Source organism: Phocoena sinus, chromosome 8 (genome assembly GCF_008692025.1).
Source record: "Phocoena sinus isolate mPhoSin1 chromosome 8, mPhoSin1.pri, whole genome shotgun sequence".
Classification (NCBI taxonomy): domain Eukaryota; kingdom Metazoa; phylum Chordata; class Mammalia; order Artiodactyla; family Phocoenidae; genus Phocoena; species Phocoena sinus.
The window spans coordinates 15,197,942-15,215,083 of record NC_045770.1 but is presented as its reverse complement, the minus strand read 5'-3'; the positions used below and the strand labels follow the sequence as shown (position 1 = coordinate 15,215,083).

The following is a 17,142-nucleotide window of genomic DNA, read 5'->3' as shown; positions in this document are numbered from 1 at the left end:
GTCTAGCTTTTGCCCCCATGAATAGACTGAAACAAAGTACTCTTGGCAGTGGAAGCACGGAGTCCTAACCACTGGACCGCCAGGGAAGTCCCAAAGTATTCTTCTTAAGGTCACCAATGGCCTCCTTGATAAACCAGGGACGCCCTCAGTCCTTGCCCACTTGCCCACTCCCATCAGAACTAACCTAGATTCCAGTGACACCATCTTCCTGTTTTTTTTCCAACCTCAGGCATCTCTTCTCAGTTTTCTTCTGAGGCCCCTTTCCTCTGTCCACTCCTTTAATGTCAGCCTGTGTTCTAGGTCCTCTTTTATCCTTGTCTACCCCCAACCCTAGTGATCTCCTTCTTTCCCAGACCTTTCTCTTCCATTTTTATGTGGGTGACTCCCAAACCATTACCTCCAGTCTAGACTTTCAAACTTATTTATTCAACTGCTTTCTGAATACAACCTTTAGATGCTGCATAGAAGCCTCAAACACAGCAGAGCCCAAACTCTCTTCCTCAGCTCTTCACACTCCATAGTCCTTGCCCAAACCTCTTCTTCCTCCTGGGTTCTTAATCTCATGTGATGGCACCACCATCTAATCAATGACTCCAGCTAAAAATTCAGAAATCTTTACATATATAGGTGTATGTATATAGATGTACATCTATATACGTACACCTTTATATATAAATTTTTACTATAGAAAGTTTCAGACCTATATAAATGGAGAAAACAGATGTTCTCTACACCTCACTTCAATAACTACCAATATATGGCCAATCTCATTTCATCGATGATCCCCACTTCTCCCCTCCCCAGATTCTCTTTTTTTTTTTTTTTGCGGTACGCGGGCCTCTCACTGTTGTGGCCTCTCCCGTTGCGGAGCACAGGCTCCGGACGCGCAGGCTCAGCGGCCATGGCTCACGGGCCCAGCCGCTCCGCGGCATGTAGGATCTTCCCGGACCAGGGCACGAACCCGTGTCCCCTGCATCGGCAGGCGGACTCTCAACCACTGCGCCACCAGGGAAGCCCCTCCCCAGATTCTTTTGACAGAATCGCCAGGCATCATATCCTTTCATTAGTGAAGATTTCCCATGTATCTCTAAAAGGTAAAGCCTCGGGAATCTCTGACTGCTCTCCTTCTCCCTTACTGCTAACATCAATTGGTGATAATTGACCTCGAAGGCTCCCCACAAACTTCAAGATAAAGGCCAAACTCCTTACCATGGCAGACACAGTTCCATGTGGCCCTACCACCTGAGTTTCCAGTCTTCCTCTGCCAGTCAGGAGCCACTCTCCAGCCACACCACGTGGCTTGCGCTCCCTGAAGATACCGTCGACTCTGCACGTGTTGCCCCTGCTGCCTGGATGTCCCTTTCCTCGCCTCTTCCCCCGGCTAGCTTACCTGGTGGGACTCGGGGTCAATCTCAGTTGCTTTGAGAACCCTCCTGTGTCTTCCGGGGTGGCAAGAGGCACCTGCGCCATCTCCACTGCAGTGCTTGTAACACTGCGCTCTACCTGCAGGAGGGACTGGGAGCAGCTCTCTGAGGGCAGGAATCGTGTCTTATCTCTGAACCCCTAGAACTTAGTACAGTGCCTGGGATGAGGCAGGTCTCACATACTTGTAGAACGAATGAGTCAATCAATCAAGAGACATTTCAGAGAAATAAATGAAAGACAAAATTCTGAGGGCTGGAGGAAGACCTAGGGAGAGGCAAGGGATACAGTGGGATTGAAAACTCCCGAGTTTCAAGTTTGGGAGCCTAGGGAATGGTGATGGCACAGACAGAAATGAGAGAAACTTGGAAAGCAAGCTGGCTTTCGATAGGTGATAATGAAATCTAAGATGCTGTACATTTTAAACGTAAAGTACTGATGGGATATCCAACAGCACACAGCGATTTAGGAATAGAAAGATGGAGGAAAATATTCCTGGCATAGTTGAAGGAGAGTGTTAACATGGAAGATAAGGGCCTAACGGAGAGTAAATGACACGTTATAGAGCACAACAGAACAGAATGGAATCCAAAAAGAGCCCCGCGAGTGCTTGTCTGTGTTAGCATGTAACGTGTACGCAGTGGCACGTTACATGCATTTCCTTATTGGGGTGTACAGCGACTTGGGTGGCCAGCCATGTGGCAACACGAGAACTGTTTTATTAGAATTAAATGAGTTAATCCTTAAGCCAGTGCTTCGCACCTAAACACTCAAATCTTAGTTGATGATGATCATATTATTTTGCCTTTGGCAAGCTGCGGTCTTTTCCAACCGCCCTCCCCCCACCCCACCCCACCCCGAAGATCCCAGGGATTTATTTGCCCATAATCTTGCAGAAGCCAGAAAAATCTCTACCCCTCTCGCTGGTTAGGGATCAGAATAAGAGATGTTGATCTAGGAATCATTTGTGGAGAGGTGGCAGCGGAAGCCATAAACACAGCTGTGCCGTCGAGGAAGAAAACGTAGAGGGAGGGTCAAGAACATGGAATGAGTCGTAGAAGGCACTCTTGGTTTGGGAGTAGTGAGGAGAGCGAACAGAAAAACCAAGTTCCTTGGGCAGAGAAGCCAGAAGAGGGCCATGGAGCAAAGGAGGTCACTGCAGCCACAGGAAGAGGGAGGCTGCCACACAGGTCTCGTTAGTCCAGTCAGAGAACAAGAGGGCTGAGAAGGATGGGCTGTGAGCTGGCCCCTGGTCTGAGCAGGAGAGGGGCACTGTGAGTGATAGAGTAAGTCTTCAGCGGTGGAGAGGGTGTGATAAAGGCGAGCAATTGCTTTGGTTAATTCATTTGAAAAGGTTACTGGTTGGAGGCGGGCAGAGACTTAAAGGTGTTTCCTAACAGATGCTCGGAGGGTGTTTGAAGGCAGGAGGAGGAATCAGTGGGGAGAGAAAGACTGGGCAGGAGAGGAAGATTCAGAGCCAGGAAGGAACAGGACTCAAGCATGGCCAGAGGGGGAACCAGCACTGGCTGCAAACAAGGATAAAAGGGTAATTGCAAGTGGTGTTCGGGAATCTTCTGTAAATACACACAGGCTCCCTTGTGTTTTGGATACTCCTCCCAAACCCCGCCCTCCCTCCCACCCTCTGGTAGAGATTTCAGACCCAGAGTCAGAGCTAAAGGAACCGAGGGGCGTCAATCCCCTTGCCCCTACATCCTCCTCCTGTCTTGCTCTAGAGCTGCCCTGCCCAAGAAGGTGGCCACCAGCCACACGTGGCTATTTAAATTCAATTACAGTAACACACAAACATAGTTCCTCAGCCACACGAGCCACATTTAAAATCTTCAATAACCTCATACGAATTGCACAGCACAGATAGAGAACATTTTCATCACTGTAGAACGTTCTCTTGGACACCACTGCTCCAGAGTCTTAGTGGTATTGCACCCCTTTTCCATCTCAGGGATGTTCAGTTCCTTCTACCTTACAAAAAAGTTCACCTTCCAGCCCTTGGACACTGACTCGCCCAGGTCTTGGTGGGAAAGACTGTTCCTTGGCTATAGGGAAAGAGGTTTACTAACTGTCCGGGACTATGCTCAGCTCTATGTGAACTGGACTTTCTGCAGCCTCCAAGCACGCCCACAAGCGTGGACCTTCAGTTCTGTCTGCTCAGGGGTGAATGGGGTCACGACAGAGGGGAAGACACCTTTGCTGACCTTGAAGATCAGCAGTCCGCTTGCTGCCCTCCAAACCAACGAAGGGCTCCATTAGCAAAACTCGCTGAGTCTTCACCTCCCTTCTCTCCATCCTTCTCTCCCCACTATCCCACCTCCCGCCCTCCTCTGCCCAGGACAACCTGTCCTTCTTTCTCTTGCTTCCTAGTGACAAACGAGCAGGTGCCAGACGCCTCTATACCGAGGGACGTTTGTTAGACATGCCGGGGAACATCCCTGGTTAGTGGGAAGCAGAAGATGACGAAGCTGGGAAGGACTCTAAGTCGACCCCCTCATTTGATGGATGCGATTGCGGGTTAGCAGCCCTGGATGGGAGGTACAAGTTAAAAGACATACTGTCCCCAAGACATGCAAGTGCGAAGCCCCGAGATTCCTACTGAACTGCATTCCTGGGAACGTTCCTGCACTTCTCTGCCTTGGCTGATGCTTTATGCCCTTTCCAAGACAGCATTCCTTTTACGGAAAATGCAATGAACTGGGCCCATGGATTTCCTTCCACGTAGAGGGGAAACTGGGCAAGTGCTGGACATGGTTAGGGAGAGAGACAACGGGACTATTCCCAGTGAAACCTCCACCCCAGGGATGCCATCTCCACCTCCCCTCCATGCTCCCATCTTTGGCCATTCCTCCTTTTGCCACTGTTGTGGTTTGAACACTTCCTAGGAGGATGGGAAATGCGAAAACAGTTCCATTTGTGTACAAAGCATGACATGCTTCAATCTCCATAAAAATTAGTGAATAACTCTGCCTGTCAAAAATCCTTGAGGAAAAAAATCCCCAAGGAACTGGAGACAGGGAAAACTCCCCAGTGGGAAGTCCAGGAAATCTGCAGACAGAAGATCCTCTTGTTCAAGTGTCCCAATCCAGCTGCCCTCTTCTCTGGGAAGGGGCTCAACCTCTGTGCTCAACGTAAGACGACATCTCTGACTGACAACACACGGCCCTCACCCCTTCAGATAGTCCTAGCGGCCCCAGGTGTGATGGACACGTGGGCAGAGGGAGGGCCACCACAGTCTAGGGAGCCCTCTGGGGACTCCTCTGTCCTCCCCCTACAGGCCCCAGCTGACTCTCTCTGTATTAGACAAGCCTGAGAATCAAAGGAAGACATTCTCAACTCCCTCATTCCATCCAAAGGCCACCGGGTTGCAGAGAATCGTCTGGCAAGTTCCTAGCATGGAAGTCAAAGGAAAGTCTTTCAACTCGTGCCTTGTCTCCCAGGTCCCAGTCCCAGCCCTCCCACCAGCCTTCCTAATCGCTTGCTCGGCAGTCCTTTCCACCACCAATAACTCAGGAGAAAGGTCTCGTTTAAGCAGCCGGGGGGCCAGCCAACTCAGAAGCAACAACATGTCCTAAAATGGTCAAAGAAAACTCCACAGGTTTGGCTGGAGCTCAGCTCCTACAGGAAGGGGGTAGGATCCGGCAGGGAGGATGAGTTTAGCTTCTCCATCACCCCGCCCCAAACCTCAGGCCCACGATTAACCCCCTTTCTGCTGACTGCTTACCATTCCACAGGACCTCCAGGGGGCGGGCGGACAGTGGGATAGCCTTGTTCTCTTTCAACACGGGGCTGACGTAGGAAGCTAAGTAAGGGACAGACGTCCAGATCTATGAAAGGAAGGGGGGACGGCGAATGAACAAACAAGATGGACCCCACACACCCACTCTCATCTACTTGGCCCCTAGGGCACTGCTCTTTTTATTTCCCCCTTCCTCACCACCTTCCTTCGCTCCCGAGGCTCCTGCGGACCACCTGGCCTGCTCCCTATGGCACCAAAGCAAGGAAATGCTGTGTCCAGGACAGCAGATGAGGGGCAGAGCACCCTGAGGGCTCCAGACGATACTCAGGTCCCATTTACTCTCCACTTTAATTATAGTGTCGAGCCTGCTTCCTCACTTGTAAAATGGGTCTCAGATGAACGAGCATTTATTAAACAGCTGCGATGTGCCAGGCAGTGTCTTAGGCATTCTCCCCACCTCCTTCGTCATTCCACGCAGGACACCTATTCACCTTGGCTGCGTTCACAAGTCTCCAAGCATTGAGCAGGCCGAATCCGTGCTGGTGGCTGTGGCTAAAGCCGGCCTCGTTGGTGATCCAATCCGCGCGGCGATCCTCATACTGAGAGGACGGGGGTCCCGGTTAGTCTCTCGGATTTTAAGTTTCCCTGCTCGCCCTGCTAGCTGATCCAGTCCAGACTCTCCCACCAAGGCTGCTAGGAATGGATTTCCCAAGGAAAGCTGGGACAAAAGGGCAAAGGCCTGTGATGTCACCAGCCCAAAGGCCCGTTTCTAGAGAGGGAGCCAGGAGCCACAGGCTCCTGAGTCAGGAGCCCAGCCGGAGCTCCCCTTTGCAGGTAAAAGGGCAGCAGCAGAACAGGTGCGAGTGAATTTAGGTCTGTGGTCTTGACGGGGTCCCCACACTTGTTCCGTGCACATGCAACTCTGGACGGGATTTGGCACCTAACGTCTGGGACACCTAGAATCTGAAACCTCCAAGTCCTTGGGACCGAAAGTCTGACGTGGGCTGGGCCAGGCCATTTGTCCACCTGCGAGGATCTCACCTGGGTGGCTGTGAAGACGATGATGTGCTGGACGTCACGCCACGTGAGGCAGGGCCGCACCTGCAGCATCAGGGCTATCATGCCGGCTGCCAGAGGGGCCGCGGCTGAGGTCCCCGTGTGGCCCTCGGTGCAGCCTGTGCCCTTCTGAAGGTCCCAGTCTGTGGTCACCTGGGAAGCGGAATGGAGAGGACGAGGACTGGGTTAGGGACGGTTCCCAGGTGCTGTGGAGGGAGGGGTGCGGGGCTGGGCCTCAGCCCAAGCCTCCGGGGGCCCTTCCATTGCGAGAGCTGAATGTCTAGCAGGTCGGGATGAAGGAGATTCTTCCTCCTTCTTCGCCTAACAAGAGAATCTCTGGAGAGTTGAGAAGAATTAAAAAGTTACTCTGGGGGTCTGGTTACTGTGGGGGAGGGGGCGGTAAGGAGCTGGAGAGAGGGGAGAGGCCTCACGTGCAGAGGATGGTTTCCTGATTCCGGCTCCTCTGGTGACCCCTTCCCAAATCCTCCACCCAACCCCAGCCCCGCCCCTCCAGCCCCCGCAGCCCTTGGAGACAGAGGAAGTGGCCGGGAGCTCCTGGGCCCCAGCTGGAGCGGGGACAACAGTGACGGCACCAGTCGAGGAAATCCAACTTGGCAGCTCAGCGACAGGGCCTGGAGTGACATCCGTGCGAACAAAGGGAGTGTGTTCCCAGGGAGAGGAAGCTGTCCCCTTGTCCACCCGTGGGCTCAGCATGGGTGTAGCATCTACACCCCCTGTCCACCCTGGCCCGGGGCGATCCACAGGCCTCCCTGCCTCCCTGCTCTGGGCCTGGTGCCTCGGGTGGTTTCCACGAGTCCCCCCTTTTCCACCTGTGGTCCTGAGGTGGGAGGTGAGAGCGGGGGTCAGGGAGACACAGCATCCGTCTGGCATCCAGTTCTTTTCATGCTCGAATCCACCCTGGAGCCACAGAGGGTTTAGCCGAGGGGGGCCCTGCCTAAACCTGCTCCGGGCCATGGCCCTCCGGATCTGGCACGCGGTGCCCATGCTAAGACCAGAAAATCTTCTTCCAAGCTTCTCTCCTGGGTCAGATACCAAGGTGCTAACTTCTCCCAAGAGCTGCCCTTTCTCCACTGTCCTCACTGCTCGCCTTCCAGCTGTTACAGAGGCTGCCAAGAGATGTCATTTTCACTCAGACATCGTGCGCATGGAAGAGGCGGCAAAAACTCTCCAAGTGGAAGTCTCAGTGAGGGTGGAAAGCCTGGTCTGTGCCAGGGAGCAGGTTGATTTTTCCTGCTACGGAAACAGCCTCACAGTGACAGTCTAGTGTATAGCTGTGAGGCCCGTGAACTTGCCTGTGGCAGGAGCCCCAGGCAGCCACTGGAAAGGGCCGGGAAGGGCTCCGGGCAGCCTGTACCTCCGTGCCCGCCCTCAGGAAGACAGCCCCACCGAGCTGGTCATTGAACAGAAACTGGCAACTGGTTTCCAAGGCAAGAGCGTCCCAAAGATGGGAGCCTGGCTAAACAAACTCTCTTTTCATTTCCGGATAATTTATAGCTCAGATGGAACGTGGTAGGGGTGGGGGTGAGATGCGGAGCTGCGTCAGGAGGAGAAAGGCAGGCAGGGCACAGTAAAAGGAACCATTATGCTTGGCAGCCTTCGCGGTCCCTCGCCGGGGCAGGGTCGAGCGGGTTCCCGAGAGTTCTGCCAGGATGTTCCTGCTCGTCCTCCCAACCCAGCCTGGCCTGGGGTGGGCGTGGGCGGTGCCCTCTGCACCCAGACCCCCTCCTGCCCACTTACTTTAGTCGGCTCCCTTTTTTCTTCTCTCGGGGTGGGGAAAGGGGCTGGGGTCGCCGGGCCCTGAGCCTTAAAACACTGTGCTGACCAAAGTCATTTAGTGGCAAAACAGAATTTCAGTCTCTGGGAAAGTGAATCTGACCCAGAGGAAGCAGCCTAATTCCCAATGGCCCTGGAGAGCGCTCCCAACCCAGGGCCACTGGAGAAATGTGACACCACCTGGCTGCAGCCCAGCTCTGCCCGAGAGCCCCTTGTCCCCGTATCACTCTGTTCGGGGCACTGGGGACAGGCAGGGAGCTCTAGGATGACGGGATGAAGCTCAGTCAGCTGGGTGTAGGCACGGGACCCTGAATTCTTTCACAGGTTCCCACAGCTTGAGAAACTCCACTCCCTTGCTCCGACCTCTTGTTTGCTGTGGCTCCAGTTCCAGCTCCAAGGAAAGAGCTGTCTCTCGGGCTGACTGAGACATTCCTGACTCCTTTTCCCGCCCGTTCCGTGCCGACAACCACTAGCTTTACTCCCAAGGATGAACAGGAACAGAGCTCACAGTATTTACATAAGGGCTGCACAGCGGCGGAATGATGAGCCTTTTTTTTATAAAGGCCACAGAAATTTAGCCAAAGACCATGTTCTACCAAAGGAAGACATTTCAATCAATGTGATACTTACTCAATGTGATAGTGATTCCTACGATAACATGCATATTTGTAAGTTAAAATTTTAAAGATAAAACCACTTTACACAGATATATTTAGAGTCCTCAGCTCCATTCTTCCAACAGGGGCAGACCCTTAGGGACACAGATCTGCTAGGGAAGAGGAACCCGAGGGCCCGGGCAGGGAGTGGAGGGCCCGGCGCGGGGCACTTACGATGCTCCGGAGCATCTTGTCCCCACCGCTGAAGGTGACCGCCAGCATGGAGGCACACTCCTCGGCGTAGAAAGGCATCCGTCCCTCCTCGTCCACAGCACCTGGGGACAGAGTAGGGGAAATGGGGGCAGAGACAAGGGCCTGAAAACATCCGAGTCATCTCTGAGTTATCACCTGGGGGGTTGTCCTGAGTTTAAAAAATGAGCTCAGTGGTCCAAGTCCTTCAAGTACCCACACTCCTCACCAGGACAGGCAGCCTCAAATGGCAGAGGGTATTCTGCGCCCTAAGACCATTCTTTCAACAGGCTCCAGGGTGAATCTGGGGGGCGTTCCACCTCAATACCTACTCATCCATTCGCACATGCATTTTCCTCAACATTTATCAATTACCTACCATAAGTCGCACACTGTGTGAGGCATGGGGGCCATGGGAGAAGGGCACAGACCTGATCTCAAGGAGCCCACAGTCAGGGAGGAGGTCGGGTAAGTAAATGAAAACAACCGGGATGGTAAATGCTATGGGAGGGAGCACAAGTAAAGGGCATTTGGGGGTCAGGGAAGGCTTCAAGCAGGAGCGAAGGGACCCATGGAAGAGAGGCCAAAGCAGAGGGCTAAGCAGCTGTGGGGATGGAGGCGGGGGGTGGGGGGTGGGGGCGGGTGCGGGGCTTGGTATCCCAGATGATGGGCGGAAAGCGCTCCGGGGTATGACTTCTAAAGAAGTCCTGACATCCTCCGAGAGCAGGGCTAGTCCCTTCTTACTATCAGAGCCTGAAGAGAAGAGAAGATCGTGCATACACCTTTAGACGGACCCGTGGAAGCTGGGGGCACACCCACATACACGGTCCCGTCACGACTGTCTCTCTCTCTCACACACACAGGCATGAGCACACACGCACACCCGGGGCCACCAGGCCACTACCTATGGTGACTGTATAGATGGAGTTGGCGTAGCCATCGTAGTTGCAGTTGTCGTTGTGCTGGCCCCCATTGCCACTGGCTACCACGAAGATGCTCCCAAAGCCCTGGCGGCCAGCGATCACCCCGTGTTGCAGGGCAGCCTGAGGGGCAAAACGTCCAGGTCAGTTGAGGAGTTCATAGGAAGACCCCAACCTCCATGCCGCTCACTCTTTCCTCCCCTTCTAGAGGGAAAAGAAAAAAAGCCAAGGGCACTGGACATGGGAGAAACAGATTTAAAGATGGACTCAAGGGGAAGAGGCTGTTAGTGGAACAGCTGTATGGTGCACGGGCTCTGCTTATCAGAGAGGGTAGGGCCAGAAATGGGGAGCCAAGCACACAACCAGAGCGAAACAATCTCAAAGCACTGCTCCATTTCTAAGAACATCCTCCACACTCCCCCAACCCCAGGTCAGCAGCGCTCTTCCCAAAGGAGGTGCCCGGGCTACATGGTAGGTCTGGCCCTGCAAATGGGGGTGGGGTGGGAGCAGTTCCAGGAACGGTATGAAGAGGGGGTCCTAGGTCTCCAAAGTCTCCACGCGGTCCCCAATTACCTTCCCAAGCTGATGGGGACCGTCCACCGTCTTTCCATCGTCATCTGGTCCCCAGCTGTTGAGAGACACCCAGTGGGAAGAGCCAGAGCCAGGCTGTGGCTGCCCACCCGGGCCCCCCAGGCTCAGCCGGCCGTCCCTCCGCCTGGGCCCTTCCTCTCCTCCCAAGGGCTCCAGCTCCGGACTCCCACGATGAAAGGACATAGGGGTCAAAGGTCCAGCCCTCACTCCAAAGTGGAAAACAGAAGTACGTGCTAAAGTTCTTCTTGTCCTTGGAAACTTTCCCAGTTTAGGACTACTTTAACCTGACCCTAAAAACCCTTTCTCAGGTCCCCAGGGAGTACAGATTGGTAGAGATGGATGGGACCTAGGGATCTAACGCTAGGCTTGATGGCAGAGCACCGGCGAAGGGAGTATCTGTGAAAGCTCTCGGGTCTGAGGAGTTCTCCATTCTTTCTCTGAAAGGAAATGTCCATGTGGATAATGCCATGCATTTACAGGAGACACTGCTTGGGGAAGAGCAGGGGCCATCAGTGCTGGGGGGCAGCCCAGCCTCAGCCCCTCCTTATCAAACACCCCCTCCCCTCCATAACCGTAACCTGGAGCTGCAGGTGTGTTTCTGGGGGGTGGTGTGATGGGGCCTGGTGCTGGGTGTCCAGCTCTGCTGTGGTTAGAAAGGAATGCCCAATTTCTTCCAGAGCCTTCTGAGTTTGATAAACAGATAAACACGAGGCAGGATGGAGCACTCCTCGTGTGGGAACCTGATTACTGGGGTGACAAGGGGCTTAAGGCTGAGAACCCAGACGCTGGGGGTCTGGAGAAATGAGGGCAGTGGACTTACAGGCTGAACCCAGTGGGGAGAGCCCTGCTGGGACCTGCCCGAGTCAGCCCATCCTGCTGTTCTTCAGTTGGAGGATTCGCCCAGTGCCCGAGCCTCTGGCCCCCTCACCTTGTTCCTGGCTCTGCCTCACCTGCAACTGTAGATGTCATTGATTTGATAGTGCTTGTTGAACGCCACAGCCTCCATGCTGTCTGTCAGGGGTCCATCCAGTACCCGGATACCTAGGCGGTGAAGGCCATACCGGCTCCTCAATAATGCTGGTCCCCTAGACGGGGAGCTGGGTGCTGGGGGGCCCCCCTGTGGAGACTTACTTTTCCTCTAAGTACTCTTGGGTCTTTTGAATTTTTATACCATGTGCATGTACCTGTCCAGAAATATTTTTTAACATAATGCTAAATCTTAGACTTTAAGGATCCTGGGGTCCGGTGGGAAGATGCAGAGCCTAGAACGTAGGGAATCCAAGGTCCCCTTCTTATGTGCATCCTTAATCATGTAAAACACTGCAGTGGTGCTTGACACACAGAGGGTATTCAATAGATGGTACTCATCAGAATTACTCCTCTCGTGGATGCCTAATCTCACCCAATAAAATGGGGTGGGTCACGTCCTGGTGACCACATAGGGCGGAATGGAGCTTTCAGAAGGGACTTGGGCCCTGAAGGTTTCTGGCTCCCTCTGTAGCCCCATTCGCAGAGAGGGCTGCTGACCTCTGCTGGAGTGTAAGAGGAATACAGCCAATCTATTCCAACCTCGGAAATGCAGGTCCCAAGCATTTATGAGGAATCACGCAGACAGCGTGTCTCCATGCATTCCCTTCACCTTCTGCCTCGATGGACAAAGACCGAGAGGCGGAGGAGCCGCAGTACCACCCCAGCGGGGGCCAGGGCTGTTCCGCTCTCCTGAAAGGATGGAGAGCAGACGGTGACCATCAGAAGGGCTGGGAACGGGAGAGCTGGGAGAAGGGAGAGGGGCCTCCACAGACACACGGGGGTCACGGAGGAAGGGCAGACCAGGAGGCACTTGGTAAACCATTAAAATACAAATACAGCATGGATGAGGATAAGGAGTTATCATCACAATGGACTGAGCATTGACAGGGCGTAACCGTGATCAGAAAAAGGGAGGAGCTGTCTGAGTAGGTGGGGCCCGGGCCTCCATCTCCCATCCAGAGCATTTCATACTTTCAGCTGTTTTATACAGTGGGGTTCACTGCTAAAAACATGTTGGAAACACAGTGCATTGAAAAAAAATCAATGAACCGATATGTCCTGCAGATACCTACTTAGAAGCTTAACCTTTGCTTTCTGCTGTGTGTTGAGAGTGAAATAAAGTCGGGTTGGAATTCACGGGGGAGGGACAGAGGATGGACAGCTGTACAGGAGGAATGTACCGAGGCTGGACTGGAGGTACCTGCTATGCGGCTCCCATACGCCACTCCCACGGCACAGAAGCTGTTGTTGGGCACGGCAGCGATCTCTCCTGCACACCTCGTGCCGTGGTGGTTGCCATTCTCCACATCCGGGTGGGGCATGGGGTCAGGGTCGTTAGAGTTGAGGTCATAGCTGCCCTCGGGGCTCTGAAACAAGGTGGGGGAACGGGCGGGGCATGTGGTCACTCGCTGGTTACAAGGGGTCAGGTCTTGGAGCTCAGGGAGAGAGGGGAACTGGGATTTGGGGGCTCTAAGCCAGCACCGTGGGTCCATCTCTGCAAACCACATGGGCTGTGAGATATGAGGACAGGACACCTTGAGGCAAAACTGAGAAGTGCTGCAGCTCTTGGAAAATTTCTCTTGGCCACTACAGATGTGCCTAGGAGCCGCTTCCATGGTGTGGGAAGCCTGGGATAAAAGAGGTTTGGGGCTACCTAAAAGTCAGGCTTTAAGGAACTTGTGCAGAGAGGGAATCTGCCCGCAGGGGCCACTCCTTACTCCCCAGGGCAGGGAGTGGCAGCAGGAACCAGGAAGTGTCTCCCTTGCTGAGTTGGAGCCACGTCCAGTGACTTAGCTACCAGGCTGGAAGGCTGGCTGCGAAAAGGAGTAGATGAAGAACACCATCCCACCTTCCAGGCCCTTTTTTTTTTTTTTTGCGGTACGCGGGCCTCTCACTGTTGTGGCCTCTCCTGTTGCGGAGCACAGGCTCCGGACGCGCAGGCTCACTGGGCATGGCTCACGGCCCCAGCCGCTCCGTGGCATGTGGGATCTTCCCAGACCGGGGCACGAACCCGTGTCCCCTGCATCGGCAGGCGGACTCTCAACCACTGCACCACCAGGGAAGCCCTCCAGGCCCTTTTATTTGGCCCAATGACCTCTAAGAAAGGGGACAGGCCTGAGGGAACATCAAGAATCAGGTAAGGCCCGGCGGTGGCTCGGGTCGTTCCAGTGCCACTCACATAGTTGGGTGCGATGTCCTGGATGGTATGCTCCACACCGTCGTCCACGACCACCACGGTCACCCCTTGCCCGGTTACATTGCGCTCCCATACACCTGTCACGTTGATGTCCCTGCCGGGGCTCCGCCGGTTATTCTGCAGGAGAGACAGGGTCAGGAACTATTCTCTGAGCCCTGGGAATCCAGTGACACGCAGTATAGCCCATAGAGAGACAAGTTACAGCGAGCTGCCCCTGTGCACTCTTGGCCACCGTCAAGGAGCCAGAGAGAGGTTGTAGACCAATAAGGGTAGGTGGGGACAGAGCTAAGGAGGGACACGTGAGAGCTTTGCCACAGCCTAGGTCTCAGGAAAGCCTGGCATCACTCACAGGCAACAAGGGTGAGAAGGTAGCTAGGGTCAAGGGTTGGATGATATAATTCGTAGGCCATATGATATACATTATATTAACACCGTACAATATAACGTTACCAGTTAACTCTTGTAAAGTGTTTCCCATGTGGGCACAAGTACATTAGTTCACTTAACCATAACCATAACCATTACAATCTCCATTTGACAGAAAGGGAAACTGAGGCACGGAGACGCTAAACAGTGCACCCAAAGGTACACGCTAGTCAGTGGCAGGCGGCCCAGGCAGCCTGGTCCCAGGACCCACGCCCAGCCATTGCAGTCCGCCGGCTCTCTGGATATGAGCACAGGGAAGGTGGAGCCCGAGAATGAAGCCCACTGTGGAAGCCCACAGAAATGTCTCCTCAGGCAAAGGATGGGGACACTGAAGAGTAACACAGACAAGAGGCCACTAAAGCACCGGGTACCCCCCGCCCAGCCACCTGAAGCCAGAAGCTGCAGGGCTGGACTCACCAGGTGCCACTGCTGTGGGTACTTGGGGTCATTGAAGTGGACGCTGCGCTTGGTCCGCTTGAGCAGCCTCTGCTCTGAGTGCCAGCTCACAGCTTCGTGCCTGGCCAACACGGCCTCCACCTGCTGCCGGACGGCCTCCACCTGCGGGGCCTGCCGGTGCCCTGCTGGCTGGACCAAGAGGTAGTGCCCCTGGAGCTCCCCGATGCGTCCTGCATTCACCAGCCCTGCCGCCTGGGCCAGGGCATCTGCCCGCTGCTCCAGCGACTGTTCTTCCCTTTCGCCTTCTGGGCTGTCCACACGCACCGCCCAGCTCAGCCCCTCCAGACGCTGGGCCCCAGGCCCACCTGCCCCCACCAGGCCCATCACCCAGGGAAGCAGTAGGAAGAGCCCGGCTAGCTCCAGGCAGAGGCAAGTGGGCCTGGGGCCCAGGGGGGCATCTGAGTGTGGCACTTTCTGCCTCCCCTTGGGCATCAGAGCAGAAGGCTGCAGACAAAGAGAAAGGACATCAGAGGTAAGAGCGCGATAACACGGCACACCTGGAAATCCCTAAGCCGTGCCTTTTAAATCATTAAACATGTGATCCTCTCCTGTTATTCACAGTTATCTCTGACCAACAGGGATAAGCCCCCAGGGGCAGTGTGGACCAGCACGAACCCCGGTGGGTCCCTCACTAGATAATCAAGCAGGATGTACAGCTGCTAACAGGCACCGTGCTGCTCTTTCCCACTGTTGCCATGAAAAGGGCTCAAAAGTCACAGGACTCCTGCAAATTCCTGGCAGAGTCATGACCGTTCTTTAGAAGAGACCCTCCTCCCTTCTTCAGAGACGACAGAAATCTTTCCCCAGCTGACGTCTTGGTCCCCTTGTCCTGAGGGCTAACTCCCCGCAGTGGGGCCCCGTTCCCACCTGGACCCTGAGTGAGGCTGAGCTCCTGGTCTGGCTAACCACCTCACGCTCATTTTGTGCAAACGGAGAAAAGGCATCCCTTTCGCTGTGAGCAGTGGTGACTCCAGGCACAGACTGCAGACCTGTAGGCCCCAAGAAAACAAGAAATGGTGTCCTCCCAAACCCAGCGGAGCAAGCAGAGGCTGGCCACGAACTCTAGGATCCGTGATCAAAGAAACTGCAAGTGACTAAGTATCATTTCCAGGAATCCCAAATAGGTCACAGACTAGAACTGAACTGGTCCAGTAAGGCCAGATCAGTACATAACCCAGAAACCGTACTTCTCGACCTAAACGTCAGGCCATCGTCTTTTCTTTTTTTCCTAGATGCCTAGAAGAGCGCTTGAACTCTTAGCAAAAACCCCTCTTGAAAAAGTAGGTGGTACTGCTCCCTAGAAGTCCAGGGGGTAGCTAACTTCCTGATTTCTGTTCCTGTGGATGCCAGGGGAAGTAAGAGTAGGCGGGAGGCAGGTGAAATGGGGAAAACCCGAGCATGCAAACAAAACTGAACAGGCGTTAAGAGGCAAGTGGACACCCTGGGGAGAAGGGGTGATTGGAAAGCAGCACTAAAGGGCTACCCTTAGTCACTAGCTCAGCAAGTCGGCTGACAAGTGAGGGCTCAAGCTCTAAACCTGGGACTGCCACCCATGGTTTGACAGAAGAGCCAAATGAGAACTGGTGGGCAACTGTGGGGACAGAGACAGGTGAATACGTGACAGAACATGTGTGTCCCTATTGGTGGCTGGGCTTCAGAAGCATCTGCTCTCTACGGGGGTGGGGTGTAGGGGGGGTCACCTTGAGGTAGGGCTTAGTACCCACACCAATATGCAAATGGATTAGTCTCAAAACATTACATAACATGGGTATTTTACCGAAGTCTCTTTGGAAAGGGAGAAGGGGGCTTCCGCCACCTAACATTTCCCTCCCCAAATCTACATATCTCCTCTCTTTTCCTCTGAGGTTCCCGGGCAAATTCCTCCCTGCGCTCCAGCAGCGTCGACTGTCCCAAGATATTCAGGTGTCCTTCCCAGTGTGCATACAAAAATCTTGTTAGATAGCCTGATAGTGACCCAACTAGGCAGGCTCCTTCAATCTCAGTAGAGCCCACAGATTTCCGGAAGAGAGGAGAAACCTGACCACTACATCCTCCAGTCCCTCTGGCAGAGCAGTACCTTAACCCCACCCCAGCCCTCACCCTAGGCTTCTGGGTAAGGAAACTTAAATACCCTCTGAAAGTAGATCTCAAACTTCACCCAACTGCTAGGCGTGTCTTTACAGCTCTGAGGTGCCAAGAGAGAAGAGGAATGATACGGGCAGCCCAGAGTCCAAGATTCTGCTCCCAAGAGACTGTCCTCCTCGCAACCTCTACACCTGTTCCTAGAAACCAGGCTGCGTACCGGGGTCAGTTTCATTGATTTCCCCCTCCCTGGCCTCAACTGCCCCGTTCAATGTGCCCCTCTCCTCGGAGGACCCACACTATCCTGGATCCAAGACTCCGTGGCCCCGTCTCCCTGGGCTCCCCCACGCCGGGACTGAAGGCGCCCTCTGTGCGGCTCCCTCGTCCTCAGACACCGGCTGCCCCCAAGTTCTAGGCCACCCGGACTTCCAATGCCCCGCCCCCACCGAGTTCTCAACTCACCCGCCTGGCCGCAGCTGCTGCCGCCGCCTCCTTGCGGAAACTCACGGCTTCCCGGGAGCCCGAGAAGCCAGTGACAGTAGCATCACTTCCGCCCAGCGGCGCAGCCAATCAGCG

General features: G+C 54.4%; 1 protein-coding gene across 2 annotated transcripts in view; it reads right to left on the bottom strand.

The window, feature by feature from the left end:
* Window positions 1-17,142, bottom strand: part of PCSK7 (proprotein convertase subtilisin/kexin type 7) — a 24,302-nt gene extending 7,160 nt beyond the window's left edge. For both annotated transcript variants that reach the window (XM_032639620.1, XM_032639621.1), the window contains exons 1-12: window positions 17,029-17,142; window positions 15,352-15,473; window positions 14,446-14,928; window positions 13,585-13,719; window positions 12,607-12,772; window positions 11,327-11,417; window positions 10,359-10,413; window positions 9,770-9,908; window positions 8,851-8,951; window positions 6,212-6,379; window positions 5,662-5,769; window positions 5,156-5,258 (exon numbers count right to left, since the gene is read on the bottom strand). In XM_032639620.1, the coding sequence (XP_032495511.1) occupies window positions 5,156-5,258; window positions 5,662-5,769; window positions 6,212-6,379; window positions 8,851-8,951; window positions 9,770-9,908; window positions 10,359-10,413; window positions 11,327-11,417; window positions 12,607-12,772; window positions 13,585-13,719; window positions 14,446-14,916 (1,537 nt within the window). In that variant the 5' untranslated portion in view covers window positions 14,917-14,928; window positions 15,352-15,473; window positions 17,029-17,142. The remainder of the gene's footprint in view (window positions 1-5,155; window positions 5,259-5,661; window positions 5,770-6,211; window positions 6,380-8,850; window positions 8,952-9,769; window positions 9,909-10,358; window positions 10,414-11,326; window positions 11,418-12,606; window positions 12,773-13,584; window positions 13,720-14,445; window positions 14,929-15,351; window positions 15,474-17,028) is intronic.